Genomic DNA, 19190 nt, shown 5'->3' on the forward strand with positions numbered 1-19190 from the left:
TATTTTCAGAACTGCAAAATTACGGTTTGATTTGAATTTATCTCAAAACATTCTTTGAGTTTTGGTTCTTTGTATCTAATTGTTGTAACACCGCTGTGTTACGGGCACTGTTGCCAACCCTAATCAATAAACACCATTTTAAAAAATATATATATTTTTTGCAATTGCAAAATAATAGAAGGTGGCAAGTTGCCGTTACGTTTCATTTACCAGGACCGCATACTCAAAAGTTGCGTCTGAGCGCGTTCGCGCCTTGAGACCGCTCCGGGTGTCTGCGCTCCTGGTGTTTGTGGGGCGCTATAGTCTAGTTTCTGGTAAATCACGTCGAATTCCGGCCTCCACACCTCCACGAACTTGTGTAATCCTGTTCGAAGATTGCTTTAAAGTCTATTCTATGGCAATTTTCTGATTGATATGCGACGTTTTGGTCGCCCCCGAGCTCTCACACCGTCGTGCTCTCCTGATAATCTGCCACTTTGAGTTGTTACCATTACCACACGCTTATGTTTGTGTTTATTTTTACGATGTTACGATGATGATACAACTCCTAATCTAATTTAAACGAATAAATAAAACACAGGCGTTATCTCTGTCTCTGATTAAGTATTGTTGAACTCGCAGATAACAAAAAAAAAACACAGTACGTAGTTAATTGCGGCCTAAATTGATTATTCCGAGCACAAATTTGCAAGTTGTGGTTGTTAACAAGAAGAACAAAGATCGGCATTGAAACCAACAATTATAAAACCTGTCAGACTGCATCCAACACCAACACTTGTTACATAACTCTCGCCCAGTCAACAGAATGCTTTCCTTTTATCTGTTATTAACCGGTGTCGGTTTGATTTTGCTGCTACAAACTTGGCGTTTTTTCCGAAAATATTTCAAGAATAAGACAATTTTGAAAAAAATACGCGGGCCCCCTGAAACACCTATTTTCGGACACATGTACATCTTCACACAAGACCCTGGTGAGTCTATACAACAACAAAACCAGATTGTAATTTCTTGTCAAGATTTACTTTTTTCAAGGATTCGGAAATATTCTCGAGAGTACTACCCGATTTTCCGCTTTTCGGCCCTTTATGTCGACATTGTTAATTTTCTAGAGCCTAATGATATTGAAGTAAGTGACAAATTCAACACATAGTGATCAAAAGATTGATTTTAGCTAATTTTATCGACCACCAAACATTTGAGCAAGAGCAAAATTTATACTTTTTTGAACAATTGGCTCGGAACGGGCCTCCTCACAAGCACAGGTACTCCCCTTTCTTAATTTATTTAATATTTTTTAAACTATCTGTTTTTTCAAATGAGATTGGCAACACTAAATATGAATATACCTCTAATAATAATTAAGTATTGCCAACTGAAGTTTTAAGTGATCTACGGATATCTAAATGTTAGGATACGAAACGACGTACAAATAAAACGTTCCCGATAATGTGGCCAGAGGGCGTGCAAGTTTTCAGAGCAATGAATTTGAAAAAATTGTTGTATCTGTTTAACGGTTAACACACAGCAGACATAAAAAATACAGACAGATAGAACATTGAATTCTCAATAGTAAGACAAAAACACGATGCAAAAATTTTGTCGTAAACTATGTTTAAAAAAATTTAAAACTTTTACCAATTTGCACTCTGCCTCGTATTTTTCAAAACGCTGCGAATACGGTTAAAGTTGCAAGAAAAATGTTAAGAAGAAAGTTGTAGAGAATTAAATTTCCTACAAAAAAGTCAGCGAGACCATATCGCTATCTTCAACCATTTAGGCCCCAAAGGCGTTCAAGCGACGGATTTGCTTCATTTTGCCGGTGGTCAAGTATTGGAAAATTAATTTATACCTAAACCGTTGAAGATAGAAATATGGTGTCGCGGACTTTTTTGTAGAAAATTTAATTCTCTACAACTTTGTTCCTAACACTTTTTTTGTATCTTCAACCGTAATCGCAGCGTTCGCAAAAATATAAGGTGGAACGCTAATTGATATTTTTTTGCGCACCGTCGCATATTTTTCAAAACGCTGGGAATACGGTTAAAGATACAAAAAAAGTGTGAAGAACAAAGTTGTAGAGAATTAAATTTCCTATAAAAAAGTCTGCGACACCATATTTCTATCTTCTACAGTTTAGATATAAATTAACTTTCTGTTACTTGACCATATAACGCTCGAGCGCCTTCATTTTACTCCACCGTACTATTTTTTGAGCTCAAAAAATCCAACTCGTTTCGTATCCTAACTTATAGTCCTCCGTAAACTTAAAAAATTAAATCGCAGGAGCGAAATGGCACCAAAGACGCAAAATCCTGACCCCCGCCTTCCATTTCAACATTTTGCAGCAATTTTTGAACATTTTTAACGACGAGACCGAAAAATTGGTACTCAGACTGGGTGAAGACTGTGGAAGGACCATCGATGTGGTACCTCCAGTTACAAATTTTACCCTCCAGTCAATTGCAGAAACTGCCATGGGTCTGAGTAACATAAACGAACTGACTCAGAAGGAGTACAAGAAGGCGATTTACAAAATCGGGCATATTTTCCTAAAACGGTTGTCCAAACCCTGGTACCGCCTTGATGCCATCTACAATTACAGTAAATTGGCAGAAGAGGAAAATGCAACGGTTAAAATCTTGCACGACTTCTCCAATGGCATAATATCAGAACGAGAGAAAGAAAGAACCACGAATTTATCGCAAAATTTAGCCTCGTACTCCAAGAAGAAACGAATGGCAATGTTGGACCTGCTCCTGGCCGCCAAAAACGAAGGCGCTGATATCGACTACGAGGGGATTCGTGAAGAAGTCGACACTTTCATGTTTGAGGGTCATGACACCACCTCGATGGCCATCTCCTTCATCCTCCTAACTCTGGCCAACCTCCAAGACGTCCAAACCAAAGTCCGCGAAGAAATACTTTCAGTGGTCGGAAAAGAGAAAATCCCCACATACAACGACCTCCAAGAACTCAAATACACCGAGCGCTGTATCAAAGAAACGCTCCGACTTTTCCCAAGCGTTCCCTTTATTTCGCGCTACGCCAGTGAGGACTTCGTCACGAAAACTGGTTACACGATTCCCGAGGGAACGGTTTTGCATATTCATATTTTTGATTTGCACCGGAACGCGGAAATTTATCCTGATCCTTTGAAATTCGATCCGGATCGTTTTCTTCCCGAAAAAGTGAACGAGAGACACCCTTTTGCCTATATTCCGTTCAGTGCGGGACCTAGGAATTGTATAGGACAGAAGTTTGCCTTCCTGGAACTCAAAACAGTTCTCTGTGGGATTTTACGCAAGTTCAAGTTGGAAAAGGTTGATGATATGTACGAAATCGAGTTCAGGCCGGATCTAGTTTTGAGGCCCAAAAATGATGTTAAAGTCAGAATTGAAAAATTGTAGTGTGTTCAATAAATAAATATTTTAAGGAAAACGTGTTTGATTAATTCATATCATCGAAGCGAGTGAAGAAATCAAGTTTCCATTATTGTACTTACAAAAATCGCTAATGTTTTCGCAAAAAAACTGGTCTATAAAGTGCTCTCTCCAATAAATTACCATTCAAAGCGATTTAGTTCCTTAAAAAACATTACATGCACTTATTTATTTCAGATAAGAACTGGTTTTGAATAAATTATTTCTTTACGTATGAACGGCAATTACATAAATTGTTTCTCTGAAAAAAATTAATATTCAAAAATAACGTGTATAATATTATTCATATTATTATTACACGTGCGTAATAATTTAGAAACTGTGTAAATTTTTCGATTTACATTTACTTTAATGCAAAAAAAAACATTTCTTGTACAATCAAGAACTTATTTCATTTTCTATTTTGTTTAATTTGCATGTAATTAACATGCTCATTACATGAAATGCCAACAAAACATAAAATAATTTAAAAAAATGCGTAATTTAACAATAATATTTACCATTAACTCCTGGTTTTCCCAATTTTTTCTATAGTTTTATCGATGATTTTGCATAAAATAAATAATAACACAAAAGTCACTTATTATTTTTTTTAATTTTTACTATTTTGGTTTCGGAATTCTCATTTAAAATATAGGAAAAAAATGTGAAAAAACAATTGCAATAATTTGATTTTTTTTTTCATTATAGTTTTTGCACTTCAGGCTCATACCATGAAAATTTGGAATACCTAACAATAAAACATCAAATTGAAGCGTGTTAGAAACTCTATCGTTCGAGATATTAAAAAAAAAGTATTTATTTTTTGACTGGTGCTAAAACTTGACACTCTCCTGTATATGGAGTGAGTCTGTTAAAATATTTTTTTACTATATCTCAAAAACTTATAATTGCACAGAAATTACCGTCTGTTATTTTTTTTTTCAAAATTTTTGTGCCCCATTTAAATTTTTAAAGGTTTGAATTGGAAATTGGTACAGCAGCAGAACAAAAAATTTATCTTGAAGAATAAAAAAATAAATCAAAATTTAAATGAAAGAGGAATTGTGTATACGAGTATTCAAAAAACAACCTGGATAAAAAAAATTATAAACAAAAAAATTTATAAAAATTGATTTATGCAGCCATCATTACAGTATTGCACAAATTGTGGACTATTTGGCTCATTTCACAAACATTTTTTGTTAAAAAAAAGCACAACTTTACGGAATTCTAAACCCAGAATGGTCCCTAAAGTAGTTAGATATTTCATTAAAAAAATATACAAAAAATCACAAAATTTTCAAAATAATGTTGAAATTAAAGTAGTCATGACGCATTTACAGAATTCTGTAAACCCAACAGAGTGTGACAGCCGATGGTAAACAAGTCTAACCTCAAAGAAAACGTTTTCTTTCATTCATGAAAACATTTTTTAACTTCTAAAAACTACCGTACAGTAGAAAATTTATTTGTAGTATAATAGTAGTAATCAGGTAACTTAAAATGGTAAGTAACTTTTATTTGAATATTTCTATCAATAAACCGACCAACTATGCATTTTTCTAGGCCAGAAACGCGGAAAAGGCTATGTAAGTACCTCCGCACGTACAAATAATCCAATAGGACCATATTTTGAAATTTTAGGACAACTTTGGCCCGCTGGCGCGCCGCCCAGCTCGGCGAAATCGACAAGCACAAGCGGCGCCGCCCCCACTTGGCCTCCGAATGCAAAAGTCTCTACGCTTGCGAGAAATGGCGCATGCAAATAATCCGCGAAATCGCGAAAAAAGTCGCCCAAATTCAGAACGCCGGCCTTGGCGAGTTTCGAATCCGCGACCTCAACGACGAAATCAACAAACTGTTGCGCGAGAAGCGCCACTGGGAGGACCAGATCAAGGATTTGGGGGGCCCGGACTACCAGCGCACCGGGCCCCGGATGCTGGATCACGAGGGAAAAGAAGTGCCAGGAAATCGGGGGTACAAGTACTTTGGGGCGGCTAAAGAACTGCCAGGTGATTGAATTTGTTTTATTTTGAAATTTTTTCTTATTACTATCTACATGAAACGCAAACGGTCTATTATTTGTGTTGGTAACGAGAAAACATCACATTATTTGAATCGTAAACTGCTAGATTGTGGATAGTCAAGTGGAGTATTGTCTTTACGCTGCAGGAGTCCGGGAATTGTTTGAGCAAGAGCCACCGCCTCCGCCGCGGAAAACAAGGGCGGAGATGATGAAAGATATCGATGCGGACTACTACGGGTATATGGACGACGATGACGGTATACTCATACCTTTGGAGATGGCGGCTGAAAAAACATGTAAGAACTCACTTAAGGCTACTTTCTCGGAAGTTAACCATTTTAACCTTACAAAATGTACACTTGAGTGCAACAAAAAAAAACACAAATTCCGATTCCGAATAACATTTACTTAAATTAGCCTTAAATCACTGTCACGAATCGACTTTTTGCAGCCATTCAGAAAGTTATTGCCGAATGGAAGGAGAAGAAGGAACGCCAAATGACACACGATGAAGAGGAGGAAATGCCCGAAGAGGAGCACATTTACGCAGTCGAGGATGTAAGTAAGCTACACAAAACCAACAGTTTTATTCCTATTACAATTTCTACAGTCGGATGACGAAGACGTGGAGAAGAAGAAAGCCGAAGGCGACCAGAAATTCATAGCTCATGTGCCTGTGCCAAGTCAACAGGAAGTAGAGCAAGCGCTACTAAGGAGACGGAAACAAGAATTGTTGGAAAAATACGGGGTGCAGGAACAAAATCAATCATTATGATTGGCTTAGCTCTAATAAACACTTACCTTATTTTCGTAACTACGGCATGTTTGGATCCTCCCGTAATATCCCTCGACAAATGAGAGTGAATTCCAGAACCGAGTCGCTCAATTTCCGTTTATTCGCCTTTTCACTGTAAAAAAATTGTAAAAATCCTGATTGGTAGTAATAGAAAAACAAATTTTACCGCAAAACAAGTTTGATGAAGTTCTCCTTTTGTTGCCTGGAAATCCTCGGCGAGGGAAAGTCCTCCTGTGCCAACAAAGCATTCAACCACCTACTAAGATTATCACAGTATTTTTTATTTAAAGCAAGTAACAAATCACTGAAAATCTCTACGGACGACCTCGGCGCGGTGTTGCCTAAGTTAATTAGAATACGCAAAACGAGACTTTCACCGTAATTTTGGACAATGTTAGCTTGAGCTGTATCACGACTTTGCGATATGAAGTTCACTAAGAAACTAGTACACAATTTTAACGTCTGAGTCTCGGGTAGAGACAAACACAAAACGGCTGAAAACCAAAAATTAACCACCTTTCAATCACTAAAACACGCAAACTTACCACACTGAAACAACGCAGCGGTGTCTATACCGCTGGCAAACACTACTTGAGGAAGCTTTTTGATTAGTTGAGCCATCATTGCGAAGAAGCCTTCAAGCACGTCCGTTTTTTCGGCTAACTGATTGGCACTGTTCAGCTGCGCGCACATTTGCAGCGTTGTGCTGACTATTTCGTGCAAAAGTTGCTGCGTTATAGCGCGGAATTCTTCCTCATGACCAAACATTATCACCACCTGAATGCCAGATAAAAAACAAGCCGAGAAAATAATTACGGATACGAACCGTTTTAGCGACCATTAAAATATTCGACTGGGGGCATTCTCGATACACCGTCACAACGAGCTGGAGGATGTCGTTAATAAGGGGGGTGCAGTCTTCCAATAACGTTGTCACAACGTATTTCAATAAAATACTGAGTTCCTGAAAAGGAGATTTTTTAAAACAATCAGGAATATGTCTCATTTCATTGGAAAATGTATTTTAATAAAGATTTTATGGGTGCAAGGCCATTTGAATATTTCTCAAAAGACATACGTTTCCTGTTTTTGTTTTATACGTTAATGATCAAGGTTTTAATAGAGAAAATTATTTTCCGTTGTTCACACTTTGCTCAAAGTTATATAAACGGATTATATTTTTTGTTAATTATGATTTCTCTTATTGATGTGCCGTTTAATTTTATTCTTTAATTTTTATTCTTTTTATTTTGTCACTTGCTATTGTCACGAACGGACGCCTCATTAACTTATTAAGTATTTAAAATAAAAATCAGTCTTTTGATGATTAAGATTTTCACAACAGGGCCAGTGCGTGTTGTAAATTTTCTAGTGGGTAATAGACATTTGACAGTGCGTTTTTTAATTTCAGTGGTTAGTGTTAAGAGAAAACAATTGTTTGTACACAAGGATCGGGGTTAAAGGTTTGTCGGAAATATTTTCTTTTTATTATTTATTATTTTGAGTGCAATACTTTAATTATTTAATAAAATTTGTGACCAGTACATGGTTTTAATGAACATTTTTGTCTTTTCCATTAGTTGCCAACGAAAAGATCCATTATAATTTCATAAATAAAGACTAAATAAATAAATATATACTAAAATAAAAGACTTATTTAACTACATAAAGAACTTTGTACTGAACTTTTATTAACCAACAAAGGATTGCTTATGAAAAAAAAATTAAAACAAATTGTTAATCATTAAAAATGACAACTGTGATAACAATAACTTTTTTCGTATCATTTTTTTAACTCTGTCGAAAATTTCTGTGAAAAATATTTTTTTTTAATTAATTACTAAAACGATTTTCGACGACTAATTTTTAAGTGAAACTTCATACCTTGATACATTTTTTCATTAAAAAATAATGTCCTTCAGTCAAAATTTCGCTCTGTTTTTATCTAAATTGAACATTACATACGTAATTTTAAGGTTAAAATGCTCTACGATAAATAATTTTTGGAAAAAATATATTTTTTTTAAATTAACTAGGAAATCGATTTCCGACAACAAATTTTTAAGTGAAACTGCATACTTTAATAATTTTTTTCATTAAAAAAATGATGTCCTTCAGTCAAAATTTCGCTTGTTATTATCTATGTATTTTGAACATTATTACGTTCATAAAATACTAAAAATTCGAGATAGTACAGAAGTTTTAGAATGTTCTATGATAAATAATTTTCTAAAATTTTTTTTTAAGTTTTTAAGTTTAAATAAATGCAAAATTAACCTGAGACTTCACCTGAGCAAAGCGTATTCCTCTAAAACTTTTGGTTTTCAAGTAATTTTTTAGTAAAAAAAAAAGAAAATTCCTCTGTAATCAGAAAAGAGCGACTCTTACCATTCGATAGATAATTGAAAGCACATTTCAATGCTCTTAACCTTTTTATCCTAGATCTTACATTTTCCGAGAAAAACGCAAAAAAACGAATCGCGATTTTCATATTTTTTTCAAAGGCCGATTACGGCGAAACTACCAAAATTTAGACCAAAATCAATTTGACTAAGTGTACTCATGGGATCCAAGATTAAATAAAATAAAATAAATAAAAAAATAAAATAAAAATAATAAAACTTACTTCCATGACGTCACCACTGGTGCAATACTTCTCCCCTATAACCTTATACAAGGGCATTGTATTTTGCATAACTAAGACAGTCGGCTGTTCGATAATATGCGTTTGACTCTTCTTAACACACAGCGAGTTAAATAACGACGATAACACCTTAAGTCTCGTAATTAGCGAAGTTTTCACAGCGGGTGACTAAAAACAACATTAACACTTCAAATCAAATCACCTGCGATAACACACCGGTTCGACATTCAGCAAGTCTTGCATTTCCTTAAAAGATGGCGCTAGAATTATATTGAGATAGTCCATAATACGTGGCACCGGTAGAATACTCAAAACCTTTCCTATACTGTACATAAGTCGGCTACATTCGGCCAACTTCAAAGCGCCCCCTTGTAGCGCAGACTGAAAAGTGGTGACTTAAGTAACAATTCAAGTTGGCGGAATGACCTACTTGTGCTGCTAGCAGAATATGGTCGGCGTATGGTAATAAATACTTCTGGCAGCTATGTGTCAAGTCTTTCAAGGCCATGGTAGCGCTGGTTGCAACTTCGGGTTTGTCTAGCGCCGAAATCACCAATGGTAACACATTTTCCAACATTTCTGGATGTTCGGTGATCCAATCAGAGTACGAGCCTACGGTTTCTAGCGCCGAAGCCATGACTTTTTTGTGCAAGTCGGTAAAGGGGATTTCTTTAATCGTAACCATCAGCTTGGGCAAATATAAATTTTCGAGTTCGATAGATTCGGCAATTGCGCCGAAGGCGTGAAGGCAAGTCTCGACTTCGTTCCATTGAATAGGCGGGGGAACCACCGATGTATTATTCTTATGTAGAGCTTCGATCAATTTACTGTTCAAAATATCGAGCATTTCCAAATTTAAAACATTGTAGCAGTAGATGAACGTGTCGGCGATGTCTTGCCGGTAACAGCGGAACACTTCCTTATCGTCCAGCGACCAATCGCCGTCCTCATTCAATGGAAACATGGATTTGCGTAACATTATACAAACTAAGTCGCGATAGTAGGGTTTTATCATTAGTAACAATTGGGCGCATTCGGCCGTTTCTAGCGATAAAATATCGTCTTGTAACGTGTACCAAAAACCGAAAGTTAAGGTACTGCTTGATTCATCAACGGGGTACAAGCCGGGTAGATTTGTACATTTTAAAATCGAGTTGAAAAAATCGAAACTGATTCGTTGCTCGTCCACGTTTTCCGATTTTAAATTGTTGATGAAAATTTTCGAATGCACGTCGGCTATTGTTACCAATAAGCCATACAAGTTGGCTACAATGTCCTAAAATATGCGTGTCAGCATCACTTCAATCGAGGACTAAATCACAGCCTCCTTGAGGGAATTTGTGGCAATTTTTACCAGATTTTAATCGATTTTCTTTAATAGAGCAGAAGGTTAAAATATTTTTATTCTAACAGTTTTGTTTACCAATTTTTGTCTAATTCTGTGATTTTTTTGACTACTTTCCAACGTAATCTTGCGTCTCTCCTTAAGAAAAATAAACTAATCGCTCAAAGAAAGCAAAAATAACACAATTCCTGACTTAATTTTGTGAATTTTTGGATGGTTTTAATAAAATTTTGCGAAATAATTTCGTTTATGGCTTTAAGACCTAATAAAACACCCAAAAACAGCCAAAAAAAAATTTCGATTTAATTTGGTAATTAATTTCAGTCTTGTCTAAAGAGTTCGTACAAAAAACTGACAGTTTATTTTGAAAATAATTGAAAAAGGTAAGAATAAGGCAAATTTCGACAGATGGAAGAATTTAATTTAATTCTAGAAATAATAGCGCTTTTATCAAAATGTCACAAAAAATTAAGAATTTATTGCGTAAATACGTGTGTAAAAAAGTGTAAAAGTGAAAAGGTAAAAATAACACAATTTTCAAGAAAAAAAAATCCTAAAAAGAAGTTAAAAAAATTCTCGTAACAACAAAATAAATTCAATATTAAATAATTCAAGCAGTTTTGCGACATTTTTCATAAAAAAATACACAAATTTTGGCTTAATGTGTTGATTTTTCAATCACTTTTAGCAAAACCTCACCCAACACTTAAGATTTTAATTCAAAAACGTGCTTAAAAACACTAAAAAGATGGAAACAACACAATTTTCAACCAAATTTTTCTGGGTTTCTTGACTTATTTTCAACGAAAATGTGCGAAATAATGACATTTCTGGCTAAAAACGTAAGAAAGTAATTTTTCAATGAATTTATTTGTTGGGAAAACGTTTCTACCTACAAAAAAATGTACTCGATATAATCGCATTTTCGGCTTAAACTGGCGAGTTTCCGCCTTGTTTGTAACAAAATTTTACAAAATAATTTAATTTGGATGTTATCTTACAAGCTTTCGGTAAAAAAACCGAAATTTTAAGATAAAAACGGGTTTTAAAAGTTCAAAAAGCTAAAAATAATACAATTTTCCACAAACTTTGGAGTTTTTCAGCTTAGTTTTGACGAAATTTTACTGAAGTCAGCTGCTACTACTACAAAGTACCATCAATTTAGATATTTTTGGTGTTATTATTTACGTATTATTTGACTGACAAAATAAATGAGTCTAAAGTTCAAAAACGAATTAAATCAAGTATCAATTTCGATTCAATTTGGAAAAAAAATGTCCCCCAAAAATCTGCTTAATTTTCAAAAAAGGCAATTTTAATACCATTTCCTATCCATCAAGGAGGCTACGTTTTTATCCTCCCTAAACCAAACTCACTTTATTGCTCTCTGGACTATTCCTTTCACATTCAAGGATTTTTTCAAATTTGTACAACATATCAGCACTACATTTCATCACATGGTTGTGATACCGATTAGTGTGCGGGTGCTGGATTATGGTGGTTAGAGCCTCCACAGTCACTTCCATCAACTCCATTTCTTCTGGAGACATGCATTCAGGATCCGTCTTGTTCCTTTATTATTTTAACTGAGAAAATTTCCAAAATCGATTCCTGAACTTACCAATATGCGAAACACGTCAAATTTATTAAAAGATTCATAACTGACGTACAATCGTCAATATTTAAACCGCCTAACTGTATCCAAGCAGACGCACATCTTGCCGCATTTAAATACGTCGTCAAATTTAACATATCGAAGCTAAAAGATGTGTGAAAAATTGTAAGAAATTAATTTAAAAGTGCGTAAATACCCGGCACTTGGAAGTGGCATGAGACACATCTCGACCACTTTAAGGATGTCTTTCGAAACGTCTTGCAAGACAGTGCGTACCCTCATCCGTTGGCTTACTGCTAATAACGTGCTTTGAAACTAAAAAATTACCATGATCAAAGTCGCCTGTGACTTAAGTGTTGCCAACTCAATTTCCGAACCCTTACCTCTTCTGGTATCACAGTCAGGATTTCTAAAAGTATCCAAATGACTCTTTCGGGCTCAACGTTGGGCAAGTGCTGGGGCTGGAAACTCGAAACCAGCTCTTCAAACGCATTGGGCCAATGCGTCGGCACAGTGTGTATAATATAAGCCGACAACTGGAACAGACCATAAGTCGAAGCTTCCCCCTTTGTAACTTACAGTAATGCAGAGCCGGTTCAGGACAATTTTGGGGCCCATGGCATAGTTAATAATCGCCTCCAGAATGCGCTTCTTCAACAGCTCGTAATGATCCTCCGGCACCTCATTCCAGTGCTTCATCAGCTTCGTATGGAGCGTCGTGGCAGCAAAGAACTGCACTTCGGAATTCTGCAAATCAAAGCTCACTTTACGCACTGGCGCGAAACTAGGCTTACGCGATGGGGGCTCAACAACTCCCACACGAAGCTCCACGCTTGGGGCGAATTCTGGGCCTCGGTCAGCCACTGGTGGGCCTCCGCCTGTTGCCCCGCTTCGGTGCGGTAAAATAAGGTCACGGCTTTTTCCAAATTTTCCGCCGTGTATTCCATGCTTGATGCGAATTTAAACCAAATCTTCGAATTAATTACGAGTTTGTTTTTACTTTTGCTACATTTTACGGAGTGACAGTCGGCGTTACGTCGATAACTGTCAAAAATACGCGCTCGTCAGCAGTCTTACGACACGCGCTGGGGGCCAAGGGGGCTGACACCAACTGGGAAATGGGGCGTTTTTGTGCACTTTTTGCCACGATAAAAAACACAAATTGTCGATTTACGAATTGGACGAGGTTAAGGCGCCCCCACTGTCGCCAACCCAAAAATTACAATTTTGGAAAAAAATTAATAAAATTGTTTAAGCGCAACATTTTTTTTAGTGTTGTTTAAAACGGTGTTTATTGATTATTTTAAATCATCCAAAGGCTGGAAAAGGGCAAGGAAAAGGGTGTTTTTCGTGTGGTGTTGGTTGCATAGACAGCCGTCACTCTTTTGGCAGCTGGTTGATTAGAAAAATGGCGGATACCACAGAAAGTGAGTTTGTTTAATAAACATATAATTTCAATTTTTGTTATCAGTGTTGTGATAACGGTCAGAATTGGTTTAGATTTGCGCTAGTGCGAGGTACATGTTTTGATTTTGTCGCTTTTATAGATTTGGACAATAGTGGTAGCCTTAACCCCCCAATAACAATGAAAGTGGATGCACCAGCGGAAGAAGACAAAACAGGTAACCCAAACGTTTCGCTTTGCTCGTGTTTGCTTCACGTGCCCCGTTCCAGAAGCTGGTGACAACGAGAAAAACGCCAAGAACGAAGAATTCAAAACGTGCACTCCTGATAGAATTCCAGTAACAAGTGTTACAACAAACCCGTTCGCTACTTCACAAAACAAATTGGCAACGCGTGGCATTTTGAAGCCTCCTCAGTTGAGTCTAAACAACGCTAACAATTCCGCAAAACCGGCTGTTATTCTAAATCCGAGTCGACTGAACCCGTTTGCTAAACCAACAAATGATGGCGCCAAGGAAGAGAGCAAAACTGTTCAATTGAACGGGGAAACACCAAAATTCGTACCACTGGTGCAAACAGAACCAAAAACGAACTCAACTCAGCCGGTTGTAACAACGGCCAGCACAACCCTCTCGACAACTTCCTTCGTTTTTGGACAGAACCTACAGGACCGTGTTGTGGGCAGTGACGCGAAAGCGGACGAACCTAAACCTTCGACTAGTTTAAATTCCAATGGGACGTCGGAAATGCTCTTTAGCAGCGCTATTAAGAGTGAGGGCAAAACTGATGGAACCATTACCAGTAAAGAAACGAAGTCGTTGAGTGAGTCGGCGAGGGAGTACGAGGAGTCGAGGGCCAATAAGAGGAAGTACGAAGAGGTGGAAATTATCACGGGGGAAGAGAACGAAACGAATATTTTAAACATTAATTGTAAATTGTTCGCGTTTGATAAGGCGTCTGGGAGTTGGCAGGAGAGGGGCCGAGGGGTTTTAAGGCTGAACGACTTTGAGGGCGAAGGGCACGCGCAAAGTCGGCTGCTTTTCCGGACAACGGGGATTTGGAGGGTTATACTGAACACCAAAGTGAGTGGCCAGGTTATTTCCCCGGGCCTATGAATTTTTTCAAAATTTTTCCACATTTGTCTTTAATCAAAAAATAAAACTGGTTTCATTAAAATATATTAAAGCTGGTTAGTTAATTTCGGTAATTTTTTAGATTTGGGCGGAAATGACTGTAGAACAGGCTAGTGAGAAAAGCGTGCGGTTCACGGCGATGGACCCGCAAGGTGTGATCAAAGTTTTCCTCGTAATGGTGAATTAAAGTGATTTTTTAAATAATTTTTTATTGCTCGTTTGTTTCAGGCTAGTATTGAAGATAGTAAACAACTGTACTCACAGATCCAGCTTAGAGTGCAGAAAGAAATAGCAGCCCAAAAACATAAAAAACTTAATGTAGATAAAGACTCAGGGGGCAATTAAATTGTTTACTAAATAAAACATTTTCACGGTACCATTGTGCAGAGTTCATTTTGATAAAACTACAAATGTGATGTAAATTAAGTTTTAATCTTTAAACAGTAACGTTTTTACAGAAGTTTTGTCACGCTCATCGATTCTAGTTATTTAAAATCTAAAAGTATCATTTAATTGGATGTGTTATATTTTGTAATGATAAGCAATAAAACTTTGAAAAAAGTACAAGCCCTTTTGCTACCCACAAAAATGAAACTATTTAATTCAAACAATTATTAAGCTGACATGACTACAGTGAAACCCCTTACAACTGCATACACCTAAACAAAAGGCAAAAAATGATCATTTTCCGTTGTTCTGGTTAAATAAGTTACAGACAATGGGATAATGATTTTAACGGGGACAGAGATAAGCAATGAAACTTGTAAAAAGACCAACAGTATATTTTTTGGGGCATACAAAAATAACAATCTGCACAATCTCAATTCTACACAATATCGAAAGCCTTATTCAGCGTTTCCAAGTCCCGATTATCCACTGCCGCCCTAAGTTCCACCTTATTCAACAAAGAGATACACATTCGCAACGTGGACCATATCGTGTCCGACATCTGCGACATTGCGGGTGAATTTTTTACGTCCCTGCCCCTCGCCTGTTGGTTGAGAGCAGTTAAAAAGTGTTCGGCGGCCTCCCTGTAAAACACCTCTCAAAAAAAATACACTCCAAATAAATAAAGTCACCTATAGGCCCTTAAATTTATACAAATTATTCCTACATTATACCGCGCTCGTATAAAACCAGGCTCTAGGTCTAGTGCGCGGTGATACGCCTCCACAGCCTCCTCCGATTTGGACCCGTTGGCTAACGTCGCCCCCAAACGGTTCCACAATTTGGCGTCCTGCAAAACCAACTTAACAAAAATCCCTAAACCAGTGCCGTTATTACGTCGTATTTTACGGACAGCGCGGCTCGGAAACAATCAGCCGCCTTTTCGTACTCTCCAGATAAATTGAACAAAACGCCGAGACCACACTGTACTTCGTAATCAATATCCACAGGTTGTCGTAAAGCGGCTTTTATGTATAAGTCCTGGATGAATCGCTGCTGGTTCCTATGTAATCGTAAAATTAATTGCGGTTTGAATTTTTAAATTAAGTTGGCAACACTTAAAATAAAATGTTGCCAATTTAATTTCGCGGCCACTTTGACCGAAACTTTGAAGGCACAAAGGTTATTACAGAAGCTGAGCTTAGCACTAATATTTACAAAGAGTCACTCAAAGCCAGCCCCCTCACTTACGGCTGTAAAAAGCTTGTAACTTGCCCAGTTAGTTGAAAATCGGGTGGCACCAGATCGCTATATTTCGGGTTATTTGTGAGCCATTTGAGCAACATTTGTGCAGCCTGACTGTAGTAACTCTCGTTGGTGTAACAGACAGCCAAGGCCATGAGCGCCGTTAAATTATTGGGTTCCAGTTCTATACACTTTTTCAATGCCGGTATGGCATTACAGTCCTGTTCGTTTTCCGCTTGGGTTTTGCCTAATAGTAGCCAAGCTTCGCTGTTTTCAGGCTCTTGTTTTACGGCCGCTTCGAAACATAAAACAGCCGACGGCAGATCGCCGTCTTCGAGCAGTTTTTTGCCTCTTTGTAAAGGGTCAGGAATATCAAACATGGGATTTTCTTCGGTAAAGGTATAGTCGTTGTATGGGGCAGTATAGTAGGAGTCGAATTCGCTCGCCCAAGTGTTTTCGCTAGATTCGGCGCCTTCTAGAGTTTGTTTGAGCTCTTCCTGGAGGTTGTTCCAGTATTTGGAATTGAAATCGTCTTCTGAAATTAGGGCTCAAGGCTAGTTCTCGACCTAATCATTCATTTTGTATTAAAACAAATAAAATTTCTTGATATCACTCGTAAAAATCAAGACTTCTGTAACTTAATATTAAATATTTAACATTCATGTGGGATAAGAGCATTATTCACAAACTGAGCGAAAATTGCACAGTTGTGTAATCGGATAAGTTTGTTAACAATGCGTTATCACAACAAAAAATCCATATCTTAGAAACAGCTTTTTTATATCACTCGCCTGTATTTATTTATTTGGACTTTAAAATGTGATATTTTTCAAGAATTTTTTTTTGAAATTTCTTTTAGGTTTCGAGTTATTAAAAAATATTTTTTTAATGGCACACTTGTACGGCGATTTTTTTTTTTTTGGATGACGCTTGGTTCCAACGTAATTACAGCAAATAACGAATACAGCGGAAAGTTTTAATAAATTCAATGCTTACATTCGAGAGTAAAATTAAAAATTTCCTTTTTAATAATTAACTTTGCTCAACTGAGTTAGGTAAGTGATGTTGATAATAAACATAAAGGAATTTTTTCCTGTGTATTTTTTTATTTTCTTAAAGAATTCTTTCTTCTTGCCTTTGTTCCTGAGAGACTGGCAGTGATTTTTCTTTTTAGTTTTCAGTTCTTAAGTAATTTCCGATTTTTATTTTTATTCAAGTTCTATATTGTTTATTTTATTTTAATTTAATTTTTTTATATTTTCTGTTAATTTTTCTTTGAAGGTAAGTTGAATACCTTCAAGCTAGACTGCGCCTTCTCATCTGTTTATTATTGTTCAATTTTATTTAATAAAAAGCTTTGATTTATTATTATTATTATTTTTATAAATAAACTATCAAAAAGAAAGTAAACAAGTGTCAAGAACATAAAAATTAAAATAAAAACTAGATTTTAAAGATAAAAGCGCTATTAATAACTATTAATTAATTTAAAAAAATGTATTTTTCAATTAAATAAAAATTGAATCCAGATGAAATTTTCATAGGAAATTAAACTTTTTTGTATTTCATGTGAATAAAATGTGGAAAACAAATACACAAACAGAAAATAATACAAAAAAAAAGAAACTGGTTTAATTTAAATCCTTGATAATTATTTAATTTATGATCTCGAAATTTAATAAAATTCGCTTTTTGGTTTTTACTTACCTTGTACTATTTTTTTTTCTGGTAATAATATATTAAAAAAATCGATAATTTGTTCTGAAAGTATAAAGTGATAGGTAATCATGTTAACTACATTCAAAAACTTAGTTCAAAAATCTAACAATTGAACAGCTATATCTCGTAACAAAAGGCTTAAACAATTTTTTATCAAAACGATTTCTAACTCAGTTGGATGTCTTTTTTCATTACCTAAGATATATGATATTATTCTGTATAATCGATAATTTTTAATCGCCAATATTTGCAAAACCTCAAAACCCTAGCTCAAGCCTTTTGGTTTATTACTGATTTTAACATTTTTGTAAAAAATAAATAAAAACTTTTTAAGGAAAAGATGGTTACCGTAATCCTTTTCCCACTTTTTGGCGACTTTTTCAGCCTCCGCTTCGTTGTTATTTTGGAGGAACTCCTTGCTCCAGGACTGCGCCTCTTCCTCCGTCAGCCTCCCGTCCTCCAAATTAACATCACCATCGCCGACTTGTTTCATGAATCTCATAAACTGAAACCTATTCATTATTTACCGTCCCCAAACCCTGACGTAACGTCTGACCTTCGAATACACAAATTTGGGGTCATCAACAGCCTCAACAAACTCCCGAGCGCTCTGCTGCGAGGCATTTACCTTGCTGGGCCCTGGCAGTATCTCTGGGAAATTATCAGTGCCCCAGTCGTCCACCACAGCCGCATTGTTCTGCTCCTGCGAGAGGATCTCCGTCCAGATCGCCTCACTGTTCACATTGTCCTTGAACACAAATGACAGTGCAAAACTCACAACCAGCGCCTATTTACATTGAAGATTTTCCCGTCGTCGATGTACTGCTGCGCCCAGGCGTCGTCGTGGATCTGGTCCTTGATCGTGGAGGCGGGAATTGGCGGCAGCGCCGACCTTTGAGACTCAATTTCGTGCATTTCTCGCATCAAATCTGGAAGCGTCACAGGTGAATTACGGGGGTTTTAACGCACGGGGGGGCCCTACCGTCCATCCGGAAGCTCTGGGGCACCGACTTCGTCTCTTGCAGGAACTGCTCGACCAGTTGGTCCGAGCTGCTGGGGAAGGCATGCCCGTGGGCCTCCGCGAAGGCATGATCGTGGGTCAGGTGCGACGTCAGGCGGGCCAGGGGGTTCTTCTGGCCGCACTCGGCCTCGGTCAAGGGGTTAAATGCCATTTTTTCGGTTTTTAGCCCAGTTTACACAACCAAGTGCATTTTATCAAAACAAATTCCAGATTGACGTAAGTGACACTGACAAGGCCACTGGCACGGCTGCCAACCGGCACCAGTGGCAAGCCACAATCACCAAAAAACGTGATAACTGATAAATAAAACTTTTTTTCTAATATTTAGTTAATTAAACACAACATTTGGCTAAAATAACGTAAATCTGATCGAATGTTTGGCTTAAAAGACTTGACGCGGCGCCAACTTGGTGCGTATAGTGACATGTCATAG

The 19190-nt window shown here is 36.9% G+C and overlaps 5 protein-coding genes across 8 annotated transcripts; 3 read left to right on the forward strand and 2 right to left on the reverse strand.

The window, feature by feature from the left end:
* Positions 1 to 605: 605 nt before the first annotated feature.
* On the forward strand, positions 606 to 3438 carry LOC658965 (cytochrome P450 monooxigenase CYP4Q6). 2 transcript variants are annotated; one of them, XM_008199976.3, is made up of 4 exons: positions 609 to 971; positions 1017 to 1126; positions 1172 to 1262; positions 2284 to 3438. In XM_008199976.3, the coding sequence occupies exons 1-4, from the start codon at positions 806 to 808 to the stop codon at positions 3405 to 3407; spliced, it is 1491 nt and encodes a 496-aa protein (XP_008198198.1). In that variant the 5' UTR covers positions 609 to 805; the 3' UTR covers positions 3408 to 3438. The 2 variants fall into 2 exon arrangements, with proteins under 2 accessions (XP_015839031.1, XP_008198198.1); XM_015983545.2 differs by lacking the exons at positions 1017 to 1126; positions 1172 to 1262 and having other exon boundaries at positions 606 to 971.
* Positions 3439 to 4771: 1333 nt separating this feature from the next.
* On the forward strand, positions 4772 to 6262 carry LOC659037 (uncharacterized protein). The gene is made up of 6 exons (XM_008199978.3): positions 4772 to 4928; positions 4989 to 5011; positions 5067 to 5434; positions 5595 to 5744; positions 5900 to 6006; positions 6059 to 6262. Exons 1-6 carry the CDS (start codon positions 4926 to 4928, stop codon positions 6221 to 6223), a joined length of 816 nt encoding a protein of 271 aa, XP_008198200.1. The 5' UTR covers positions 4772 to 4925; the 3' UTR covers positions 6224 to 6262.
* On the reverse strand, positions 5436 to 12995 carry cdm (cadmus). The gene is made up of 14 exons (XM_008199977.3): positions 12643 to 12995; positions 12428 to 12595; positions 12232 to 12384; positions 12045 to 12163; positions 11855 to 11992; positions 11610 to 11805; positions 9319 to 10164; positions 9105 to 9269; positions 8871 to 9056; positions 7071 to 7208; positions 6790 to 7021; positions 6411 to 6738; positions 6250 to 6356; positions 5436 to 5732 (listed from the first exon to the last, which is right to left on the reverse strand). The coding sequence occupies exons 1-13, from the start codon at positions 12793 to 12795 to the stop codon at positions 6263 to 6265; spliced, it is 2916 nt and encodes a 971-aa protein (XP_008198199.1). The 5' UTR covers positions 12796 to 12995; the 3' UTR covers positions 5436 to 5732; positions 6250 to 6262.
* A 123-nt stretch (positions 12996 to 13118) lies between these two features.
* On the forward strand, positions 13119 to 14952 carry RanBP3 (Ran binding protein 3). 2 transcript variants are annotated; one of them, XM_965527.5, is made up of 5 exons: positions 13119 to 13275; positions 13396 to 13470; positions 13523 to 14334; positions 14468 to 14563; positions 14614 to 14952. In XM_965527.5, the coding sequence occupies exons 1-5, from the start codon at positions 13257 to 13259 to the stop codon at positions 14728 to 14730; spliced, it is 1119 nt and encodes a 372-aa protein (XP_970620.1). In that variant the 5' UTR covers positions 13119 to 13256; the 3' UTR covers positions 14731 to 14952. The 2 variants fall into 2 exon arrangements, with proteins under 2 accessions (XP_970620.1, XP_008198201.1); XM_008199979.3 differs by having other exon boundaries at positions 13526 to 14334.
* Positions 14953 to 15146: 194 nt separating this feature from the next.
* On the reverse strand, positions 15147 to 19010 carry Pex5 (Peroxin 5). 2 transcript variants are annotated; one of them, XM_064355196.1, is made up of 8 exons: positions 18719 to 19010; positions 18532 to 18665; positions 18293 to 18484; positions 18085 to 18241; positions 16052 to 16552; positions 15670 to 15839; positions 15465 to 15622; positions 15147 to 15416 (listed from the first exon to the last, which is right to left on the reverse strand). In XM_064355196.1, exons 1-8 carry the CDS (start codon positions 18906 to 18908, stop codon positions 15212 to 15214), a joined length of 1707 nt encoding a protein of 568 aa, XP_064211266.1. In that variant the 5' UTR covers positions 18909 to 19010; the 3' UTR covers positions 15147 to 15211. The 2 variants fall into 2 exon arrangements, with proteins under 2 accessions (XP_064211266.1, XP_970686.2); XM_965593.5 differs by having other exon boundaries at positions 15670 to 15835; positions 16024 to 16552.
* Positions 19011 to 19190: the final 180 nt, after the last annotated feature.

This window comes from Tribolium castaneum, chromosome 2 (genome assembly GCF_031307605.1).
Source record: "Tribolium castaneum strain GA2 chromosome 2, icTriCast1.1, whole genome shotgun sequence".
NCBI classification, from domain to species: domain Eukaryota; kingdom Metazoa; phylum Arthropoda; class Insecta; order Coleoptera; family Tenebrionidae; genus Tribolium; species Tribolium castaneum.